Source organism: Pundamilia nyererei, unplaced genomic scaffold (genome assembly GCF_000239375.1).
Source record: "Pundamilia nyererei isolate P.nyererei 1_Seehausen unplaced genomic scaffold, PunNye1.0 scaffold00057, whole genome shotgun sequence".
Classification (NCBI taxonomy): Eukaryota; Metazoa; Chordata; class Actinopteri; order Cichliformes; family Cichlidae; genus Pundamilia; species Pundamilia nyererei.
The window spans coordinates 1,334,616-1,345,451 of NW_005187458.1; the positions used below are offsets into that span (position 1 = coordinate 1,334,616).

Sequence of the window (10,836 nt, forward strand, 5' to 3'; positions counted from 1 at the left end):
GGGGAAGTGAAACTAAACACAATGAACATGGGACACCAGACCTCTTCGAAATAAAACAGGAAACATAATGAGACACAGACACAACACAAGCTTGGACACACAGACATGAAACACAAAGGGCGAGGGAAATGTAAACACACCAGGTAAAGACACTAGGGTAATCTAATAAACAATGAACTATAACAGCCACCTAGGCATAATAAAAATGAACTTATATAACCTAATGAAATTAAACATAAACCATAAACATCAAAATATATTAAAACTCAAAATGCTGAGTCAAATGACCCAGGATAGGGGCACATGTATTTGTTGTTTATTATTTTGTGTTGATTATTACATCAGTTTCACAGGCATACAGAATTCACTGCTGTGTCCATAATTATTTTATTTCATTCTGCCTTCCTTGATGCTTCACCCCTCCATTATAAGAATTATATGATTTGGGGGTTTGTCCGGGATTTTGTAAAACAAGGTTGGAACAGGTGTATTTTGTGTGTTACGTCTGATTTCAAACCTTCTGCTTACTCCAGTTAGACAAAGTGAGTTGTTGCCTGGATGTTTGAGCCCTTTTTGAATTTCCAGTGTTTGCAAAGGTAGGACAGGTGAGTGTCTGCCTGAGCTCTGTTGGGTTGTTTTTTGGCTCTTTTTGTTATCTTTTATCTGGTTTTTAGAGTAAGTCAGGGTACAGATAAGGTGAAGAGATGAGTTTGGCAGGATCTGCTGGTCATTTATTGTAACTGTGATTGTCAGAGAGCAACACAGCAGAGCAGGCCTGGCACAGAAAACTCTGTCTGTCTTGACATCTGTTTCCTTCACACTTTACTGCTTCAGTAAATCTGATTGAATCTGATCAGCCTGATAAAAAAGCTCTGGGCTTTGCTCCAGGTCTCAGTAAACCATCTCGACGTGACCTCGACACTCTGAGAAGAATGAAATGTTGGCTCCGTTTGTTTCTGCCTTTAAATTCCTCTCACATCCCTTTGCGGCGCTAACAGCTCGACGCCTGCGGCGAAGCGTGAGCAAGCATTCGCAAAGCTGATGCTTCTCCAACATCTGCACTCATTTCCATCAACTTCTCCTCTGTGACCTCAGATGGATGTTTCTCAGGACTGCACAAGAACATCTGCAGAATGAAGCGAAGTGTGTGAGGAGCTGCTGGTGTTCGGCTCAGGGTGTAGAGGATTCAGGTTTTCTGTCTCTAACGTTCAGATGATGTTCTTCAGGTAACCTGTAAGTCTTTTCTGTCACAGTTAAATCTCCAGTGAGCAAACAGCTCCCAGCTTTCAGTCTGTTCAGGAAGAAGACGGTAATCTGCTTTAATCTGGATCAGTTTCAGGTCCTGAACAGGTGATCTTACCTGATGCAGGTTAAAGCTGTGTGGGGCCCCCCGTAGCCCCGATCCCTCTCAGGTTCATGTTTTCATCTGCCCTCCAGCTGCCCCCCTCTCATCCACCTGTGATCCACCTGTGAGCCTCAAAAGGTTAAGCTAAAGAGCTAAAGAGGGCGGAGTTCAGCGGGCTTGGTTGGCCCCTGAGAACACAGCGCTCATTGATGCTCAACCAGCAGGCTCATCAGGTCACCAGTAACTTATCCAGGATCAGTAGTCAGAGTCAGAGTCAGTGTAGATGTTTGCTGATATGTGCATGAATGTGAGCTTGTGTTTAGCATGTGTTTTCTATGCATCACACACTCAAAGACTAATAACTAAACTCAGACAGAAAGACATAACGGGAGAAATACTGAAGTGTGATGACTCTGTGGAGTGCTCAGGAGTGGGCGTTGGCTGCTTCTCTCTGCAGACAATCTGCAGCTCCAGCAGGTGGGAGCAGAGTCACACTGGAATCAAACCTGTACTCACATTTAAAAGTAAAGCGTCGAGTCAGCTGACGAGAACTAAAGATAACACTGCATCAAAGCAAAAACATAAAAACAACAACAATAAAAATAACAAAATTAATAATAATTTTTATTTTTATTACAATAAGAGTTTTGAGGCCTCGGGAGTTTCTGCAGGTTAAACTGAGTGAAGACAAAGACTCATTATAAACACTCCTGCGTATGTGTGTGTGTGTGAGTGTATCATGTTACAATCATGTCTTCATTGGTTATCTGATGGAGCTGCTGAGCTTAATCTTTGTGTCTGTGCTCACCTGAAGACATGTGACCCTGGATCCTAAGCTGCTGCCAATCAGAGTCCAGAGACGTGTGCTGATTGTGAGGATTGTAGTTGTTGTTTGAAGCTCATTGTGAGTCTGAATAAATCACTTCTAGCTGGTCCCCCCACCCACCCACTCCTTCAGCTCCTCTGTGAGAGCAGTAGCTCAGTCCAGATGTGTCATCCAGATGTTTCATTGTTGCAGATGTTCATGTCCTGATTGGTCAGCTAAAGACAGAAGAACACTGGCCGGCTCAGAGACAGCAGGGTGGGGGTTCGTTGTTGTATGTGTTTGTGATGCTGGAGCTCTGTGAGGACATCTCACCTGTGAATCTCTCTGAGAACACCTGTGCACACCAGCACGTCTCAGACCTCCGGCCTGTCTCTGCAGGCGGGTGAGCCAGAGCTGATGGATCAGTATCAGAAACATCATGCTCTGGAGGCTCCGCCTCCTCCCTCTCTGGACTGTGTGGGATGTGGAGTGGTAGCGTGAAGCAGCTTTTCATTCGTAACCTAAACAGAACAAAATGTTTTGGCTGCGACTCTCTGACCTTTGACCTCGTGTCTGCAGCATGATCCCATTAGGCCTGTTTGTTTCTGTGGAAACGCAGAGCAGCAGCTCATTTATCAACTTTCAGATGATGCTGAGCTCAGAGAACAACCACAAAGCCACTCCCAAGCCCTGAGCTGCACCCAGCTCCGCGCTTGCCCTCCGCCCTCACCTGTCATGATCCTGGGTTTTGTACCTGGATTTTTTCTCTTTTGGATTTTTGATTTTGGTTTATATAATATTCTGAGGTGAAGGTCCTTGTTTTGGTTATACTTTTGATATCTGTTTGTATCCCCAGATCTCAGCTTGTTATCGGAGGTTTTCTTTTTTCATTCCCCGTCCTCTTGTGTCTAGTTTCCTGTCCCAGTGTCCTTCTTTGAACTCAGTCTTTTCTCCATGTTAAGTTGTCTGTTTCCCTGTTATTTCACTGTGTAGCCCAACATGTCTGGTAATTTATGTTTGTCTTTCTCTCCCCTCACACTGTCTCTCCATCCCTCGCTCTCTCTGTCTGTCCCTCGCTCTTACTTTGGTTTTTACTTTGATAGTCTCCTGGCCTGTGTGCAGGATGTTGTGTTTGGCTTCCCTGTCTTATTAGTTAGACTATGTTTAGCTGTGCTCTGTTCCCTCATTTGCCTTGTGTATTTAAAGTCTGCATCTTCCACTGCTCGTTGTCGTGATCTTCCTCAATGCCGTGTTCTGCTATTGCCCTCCGCCCTCCACCCGCCTCAGAGCTGATGAGGCTTTTGAAGCGCTGGTCTGAGTCCAGCTGTCTCCACCCACTCATGTCCACCTCTGCTCCAGCTCTGGGTTACAGGCCTGCATGAATCTCCCCACTGCATGTGCACTAATGGTTCAGTCCAAGCATCTTGTGTGAATGCCTCCACACCTCCACTTCTCCGGTTATGAACCCCATCAGCAGGCAGATGTTGCTGCAGATGTTTCTTTGAATGTATTTGGACTGCTGCGTGTGTGTTTGATTCTTCTCAATTGGTTTTGTCAGACCTCCTCCTCTCCCATCTCCACCCACTGCTCCGTTTGGAGGTCTGAGTTTCCCACAGGAGGCGGCGGCGGCGGCTCAGATGATCTAATGAGCGCTGATCCGGATTTACCAAGATTCTCAGACCTGAGATCAGTTCTGCAATCACATGGGAGGATTATCGGAGTGTTTCTGCTCCTCTATGATGGATTCCAGCTGACACCACACAAACAGCCCACCCCCACCCACACCTCATTCCTGCAGGCGGAGAAAAAACTCAGAATCCTCTTTTCATGTTCAGCAGTTTGTCTTTTTCTCTTTTATTTATTCACACTCACACACACACATTCTCACATGGTTAATACGCGGCATTCCTTTGTTACAACACTACCAGCGTTAGCTGTTAAATAAAAGAAGCAAAAACAGAGAACATGGTGTTGAACTACGACTCAAACACACCGCTGTGTGTAAATTAGTGTACGGTACTAGAACAAACTTTCGTGACAGTATGAATGCTTAAGGAACAGTTACCGTGTGAAAAGCATTTAGGTCTGAAAGCTTTTTTATTATGTGTATAAAAATCAGTGCCAGTGTGTGTGTGTACATTCTTAATCCCTTTCACAGTTATGATAAATGGATGTTGGTTGTCCTGAAGTGCAGATTGGTGCCATGTTATAACAAGTTGTCTCAGCAGCGTTAGAGTTCGACACTTCTGTGGCAGGTTTTTTTTCTTTTGCTTCTCTTTGCCTTCATTCCTCACTAACATATTCTTTCTTGCATTTTTGCTTCTCCTTCCTCGTCTGTCTTTTGAACCTGAAATAAAGAAAGAATAGCACTTAATGTACCTTGACACAAAAAGCTTTTCTGTTGCTGAGGCAGCTATGCTAGTATTCTCTGCCTTGTCATCTTGCCTGACGTGGAGTCAGTCCATGACACGGGTCTGCTGCTTGGCTGGTTCTCCTGTGCCTCACAGAAAACTTTATTGCTGCTCCTGTAACCAGTACGGGGAAGATTGTTGGGCCGCTGTTGTGTCAGCGTTTGCAATGATTTGCAGTATCAGCTCATTGTGTTCCTTCATCACTGATCTGACTGAAGAGCGAGTCAGTCAAATATCAGCAGGTACACCTCTCGGTCCATGTTTCCATGTTACAATCCACCCCACCCCTGTCAGTCATTGTTTAGTTAATTGTATTAGCATAGTGGTTTGAAACTAGCAAGTGCTTCACTAAGTACTAATGTACTCTAAGTCATATCATATTTAATCTTCAGCTGTGTGAAAAAAATTTTTTTCCTGTTCTTGTTTTCTCAGTAATATCCGCATATGCCTGTGACAACCCCCGTTTAAAATCAGGGATAGAAGTGGGTGAACCCTGATGTCTCATCCCTAATTGGTGCAACTCCTGCTGCTGCAACTCTTCCCATGTTATAACCACACCTGGTCTCCCCAGTTTCTATTCTTGTTTTATTAGAAATTATTTAAAAGTAAATAATGTACATCATAAACATCTAGTGTATGTGAAATGAACTATAGTGTGATCATTAAAAAATCAAATATTTATTGACTAAAAATAAAAACCGCACTGATTTCCAAAATGAAGGAAAATATTGTTTACAAACGGATGAAATATCCAAAAAATTAACCTGTTCAGGAATAATAATAAGGTTTAAGCATGAAACAGCACGTCACATTCATTATCAGCAGGAAATTACGGCACTCTGACACATTAAACACATTCATTTACAAATTCATTTAGTTTTTAATGTTTGACGAGTGTTTCAGACCTGTGATCTGGCGTTTGCTCTGTGGCACTCTATCAGCTCTGTCCTATCCTGTGGACACGAAATTTGAAAATGATTTATTATATTTGCATATTTAAACTCCCAGTTGATAGTTTAAAAAATAAAATACAGTTTTCTTTTATCATCCAGGCAAAAAGCAAAAAGCCCTGCCCCTGAAGTTATAAAACTGATTCTGACAAAGAAAATCATTTTTTACTGCACATCATATCTGACATCATCAGGCTTCAGTAGCTGCTTTTACACAAAAGCTGACGCCATGGTTAAAGTGACATTTGTGCTCTCTCGTCGCGTTGTGATGGAGTTTGAAGCAGAAATTAAATTCTGATCAGAAGGAAAGGCTCACATCTCTCTCAGTTTTAAAAGCTGTAGTTCTTGTTGCTGTTCTGAGTCCGAGTGAGGAAGAGGAGCGCGTGGCCGCGGCCTCGATGAAGTCAGAGTTGGGGGCGACGTGGCGGCGGCGAGGCCTCAAACGGTCCGCTGCTGCTGGAGGCGGTGTGTTTGGAGATGATCTCGGAGCAGCGTGTACACTGAGCACAGGTACGAACAAGAAAATCCCTGTTAAGTTTTCTTGTCGCACTTTGTTGCGAGCTGTGCCGCTGACGTGAGGAATGTGACGCCGCCACGACGAAACCTGCAACAGCAGCAGAAGAAGAAGAGCCAGCGTTTGTGATGGCGGTGGCTGTGAAGTCTGCGCCAGACCTGGAGGCTCCCACGGGGACTCTGAGGTGAGCGTGGATCGCTTTGCTTGACTCCTGACCTCTGAGCAGAGGAGGACGGGGACGGATCCACAGAGGAGGATGAAAGAGAAGCTCTGAGGGAGGAAGCAGCGAGCACATGAAGAAGAAGACGTGGTGTTTGACAGCGAGAAGCTTCAGATCTCAAACAGCAGATTTACTTTCAGAGGCCAAAGCTCACTGGGATGGACGCGACCTCTGACCCTGCAGGGAATCAAACCCAGTGATTAAAACTAAAAATGGTGCAGTCATGTGTTTAAGTTTTTCATGTGTAATTTTCTATGAGTAGAAAACAGAATCTATTCGATTTACCAATGTAACCAGCTGTAAAGTGTTTATTAAACAAAATAGTAAAAACTCGTTTCAGTTTCAGGTTTTAAAGGAAACTTCAGACTGACGCTTCCTCTGAGGGTTCCTTTGTTTCCTCTTCATCTGTGTCCAGAACATCTCAATTCCTCCACTATTACTGTTCTGAGTGGTAAAGTGTGTTATTTGGGGTGGCTGTAGCTCAGGTGGTAGAGCAGATCACCTACTTATCAGTAGGTGGTTTGATCCCCATCTGCTCTAGTCTGTGTGCTCTTCAATGCATCCATCGGAGTTTGAATGCGTATGAATGTTAGATAGAAAGTACTTACACGAAAGGGCATCGAAAAAAGTGCTTGTGATTAAGGCAATTTGTGTAAAGTGCTTTGAGTGCTCAGATACAGAAGAAAAATGCTATATAAGAAGTTAATAAAATGTATCTATATAGCGCTTTTCACAGATAAAATTCTGTGAAATAAAAATCATAAAGTGCATAATTTTCACAAAATTAAAAAGAATAAAAATACAACAAATAACAATATAAAACAATAAAATAAAGTATAAAAAAGACCCAGTCCATTTGCCATTTTATATTTACAGTTCGTAGTATTTGCAGAGTACTGCAGTCAGAAATCGCACACAGGAGGTTCAGAACTTCCTGAAAGTGCTGATTGCAAATTTGTCACAGTTTGATGTCTGTTGTTCAGGACTGCGGTCTGCTGGTCCAGCCAGATCGCTCCTGCGGTCTTCAGCCCCACAGCAAATCCCAGAGTCAACGTAATGCCTGCAGCTCGGGACACGTGTCAGGTCTGAGGTCCTGCCGGTGGACTGCTTCCTTAAGATAATACATCAAATTTAAGTCAAGTGACTTTTTGTTCTCGCCACCTCACCTGTGTGTCTCACCTGCCTGACAGGACGCTGGGTTGTTCCATGCCTCAGTTGTTCTGACAACAGGACGTGCGACTGGAGGGAAGTTTCCTGGCAGGCAGATGGTTGTTATCACCCAATAGTGGACCACCCACTGCTGCAGGACTGTATGAAGGACAGAAAGGTAAGGTCACCTGATCAGCTGATTTGAACCAGTCCATCTCAGATGTCTCAGTTTGTGGCAGTCGTCCTGATGGAGGTACATCACCAGCTCTCTCATTGCTCCTAGCTGTTGTTTATTGGGGACTCAACAAATCGTGGGATGATGTACTTCCTGATGGAGAGGGTGAACTCCACCCTGGAGGACTGGGACAAAGCTCACGACACGCTGGTCTACAGGAACCTGAACAGAGGACGGACTCTGGTCAGCTACTCGTACTATCCTCAGTTCTGGCTGGAGAAGAAGCAGCGACCCACGTTCAGGGAGGCTCTGCAGCAGCTGCTCAACAGGTGAGGTCCTAACAATCCACTTTTGAGGCATGTTACATGAAGCCGTGAGATATTTAACAGGTGACTTTTCTTGTTCTTGTCTGTTAAGGTCTCAGCCTCTGGTGAACTCTAACCAAACAGTTCTGGTTGTGGGAGGAGTCCAGTGGCTCAACACCAATCACCTGAGGACAGTCAGTGAAGTGCTGGACAAGTGAGGAGACACAGTGTAACACCACCTACATACAGTATAAACCACAGTGTTATCTCCATATGGGCTTACACTGATCTAAAGAACAGAGGACCTAACGCTGATCCCTAAGGTTCACCTGTACTCCAGTCCTGCATTTCCTGTAACATGAGAAACCCTGTCAGTAAAGACAGTAACCCGGGGTTTAGCGTTCGGGATTAGCAATGTTATTGAGGACTCTGGTTTCTATGGTAACGTGAGGTTACTTCTGTCCCTCCTCAGTAAATCTCTCAGTAACATCCTGGTGGTGGTGAAGTCTTTAGGGATGGGCTTCCATCTGCCTGTGGACGGGATCAGGTCTCTCAGTCTGGTAGGTTCCTGTTCCTGCTGTCATTCATACCCCTCTATGGGAATTAAAGCTGCTTTCTTTGATCAATATTTCAGACAGAGATACGGGACCTGTACAGGGAGAACGACGACATCATCACCACCGCCAAGCATCATGGGTACGAAGTGATTGACACGTTCAGCATCACGATGGGTCGATACAAAGAGTTCCTGCAGGGACGCTGTGCCTGTCACTTTCACGAGGTAACACAACTTTATTTATCAGCAAACGAAGTGCTTCCAATGGTCAGGGCTGCAGTCCTCACAGCTGATGTTCTGCTCTGTTTTCTCAGGTGGAGAAGTTTTGGTCCACAAAACTTTCCAGTGACAGAACGTCCACCGCAAACACGACCAGAACAGAGAGAACTGTACATACACTCGGCAGCCAATCAACCCTGCCAGACACGGAGCAGGAGGCGGGGTCTCAACCCACAACCTATCGTGTTAGAGGACCAGTGAACCAAGTATACTCTGAGATCCTTCTGAGCCGCCTGTGTCCCATTACCCGAAACTGAACACCTAGGAGGGGCCAGGTGAATCCTTCGGGAGAGTCACCTGTCCCCCTCCAGGACGTGGACTTCAGAGAGGGGTGGGGGACTCAATGGTGGAGGTGGATTATTCAGAATGAACAGAAGCCTCACTGTGCAGCTCAGGAGCACCAATCCGACGAGACGCTGAGGGTCTCAGACTCAGCTGCTGGCTTCTAATAAGCAGAGGTTACTCGAGATATCGCTCAGCTGGTTCCTGCTGCTCGCAGATGTTTAAAGTTTTCAGCATTTCAGTCCCAGCAGCAGGACTGTTAATCTCTGACCTTCTGCTGGGATTTTCCATTTCAGAACCAGAAAAATCCTCTGCCATAATTCTGCTGACTGCACCAGCTGCTTCTCGCTGGCCCGTGTGTTTGACAGTGATATGAGTTAGCGTGGATTCAAGCAGCTGCTTCCTGATTCAGACTTAGCCTCAGGCCTCACTGATTGATCGATTCTGTATGTCAGACCAGTTTTAACTCCAAAGACTTGATGAAAGCTCTTCATCACATGACAGAAGCGTCTTTTATGACTCTGCTTATATTTCTATATTTTTCTACAGATGTATAATGTGTCTTTTTATAAGCTGAAAACAGAAGAAATTAATATTTTTTATGACTGTGCTCATTCTGCTCTTCATACAAAAAACAAAAAGTCAAACAAAAGTTTTTAATCCTGAACTGTGAACACATTCACAACCACAACCACTCAGTCTTTTAAACACCGTCTCACTTATGGCTTTATAACATTTAATAAAACACCAGTGGACAAAACTCATCTTTTTCTCTTTATTATTATTATTATTATTATTGTTATTATTATTATCATCTCTAGCTTCATCAGGACAGATTTTAGGTGTTTGAATAACTTTTGGAGGTCCACAGAGGAGGCTGAAAGCTCCAGAATTTGGAAATAAATTGTTTTTTATTTATTGCATTTTTTGGTCATATTGACAAAAGTTGCTTTAAGAAAGTTTTCTTTACGTTTTTTTGACAAGCATTCTTCAAAAAAATCCAACAACAGAGTTATTGTTTCCTAAATATTGTTTATTTTTATTTCATTTTGACTTTTTCGTTTTAGTTCAGTTTAGTTTCCAGGGAGAATTTACTCCTTTAGTTTTCATTATTTCAAAAATGTTTCGTTTTTAATAGTTTCTGTGTTATTAGTTAGTTTTAATCTTTATTAAGTACAGGCACTACAATAGAAACTCTGAACTTTCTGAAAGCAGTGACTCTCAGCAAACACGTTTTCTCATCAGTTGTAATAAATTCTGATCTCAGATATTAAAAGCATATTTCCTCCGTATCGTTTTTGCATTTTGGTTTGTTTTCTAAGTTCACAAAATCGTTTCAGTTTTAATCTTTTAAAGTTTTATTTTTATATAACTAAAATGTTTTCACCAAACCTCATTCAAAAATCAGCCACTTTTAGATTTTTTTTTTCTACTGTGTTCCGTCGTTTATTTGCTTTTCGGGGATCAGATGTCAGCACGAAGTTTTTTATCATGAAGCCTCTCACCCATCCAGCCAGTTATAGCCCAGCTCTGACGTCAGCTGCTGAGTCCTGAGTTGGTCCAATGAGAACCGTCCGGGACTGGGACTGGTCCAGGGTGCTTCTCCTCTCCTGCAGATCGAGGAGAGCACAGTAGAGAAAGGACTCCTTCAGCGGGATTCAGGAGCCTGCTCCGGGCCGGGTCGCTGTCAGCATGCGGAGCTGAGCAGGGATGGAGGCGCGGAACTGCGGAGTCCGACACATGAACACTCTGAGTCTGCTGCTGGTGTGCGTGTGCCCGCTGTGCTGCAGGGGCAGCTGGATGTAAGTATGTTACAAAATACACACACACACACACACACACACA

General features: G+C 44.0%; 2 protein-coding genes across 2 annotated transcripts in view; both read left to right on the forward strand.

Annotated features, from left to right (window-relative positions):
* The window catches only part of cped1 (cadherin-like and PC-esterase domain containing 1), a 32,480-nt gene extending 22,729 nt beyond the window's left edge, over window positions 1-9,751 (forward strand). Inside the window, exons 15-21 of the mRNA XM_005734308.2 lie at window positions 7,229-7,328; window positions 7,436-7,572; window positions 7,678-7,898; window positions 7,987-8,088; window positions 8,347-8,434; window positions 8,509-8,655; window positions 8,745-9,751. Of these exons, the coding sequence (XP_005734365.1) occupies window positions 7,229-7,328; window positions 7,436-7,572; window positions 7,678-7,898; window positions 7,987-8,088; window positions 8,347-8,434; window positions 8,509-8,655; window positions 8,745-8,966 (1,017 nt within the window). The 3' untranslated portion in view covers window positions 8,967-9,751. The remainder of the gene's footprint in view (window positions 1-7,228; window positions 7,329-7,435; window positions 7,573-7,677; window positions 7,899-7,986; window positions 8,089-8,346; window positions 8,435-8,508; window positions 8,656-8,744) is intronic.
* An 872-nt stretch (window positions 9,752-10,623) lies between these two features.
* The window catches only part of wnt16 (wingless-type MMTV integration site family, member 16), a 6,301-nt gene continuing 6,088 nt past the window's right edge, over window positions 10,624-10,836 (forward strand). Inside the window, exon 1 of the mRNA XM_005734195.1 lies at window positions 10,624-10,793. Within this exon, the coding sequence (XP_005734252.1) occupies window positions 10,702-10,793 (92 nt within the window). The 5' untranslated portion in view covers window positions 10,624-10,701. The remainder of the gene's footprint in view (window positions 10,794-10,836) is intronic.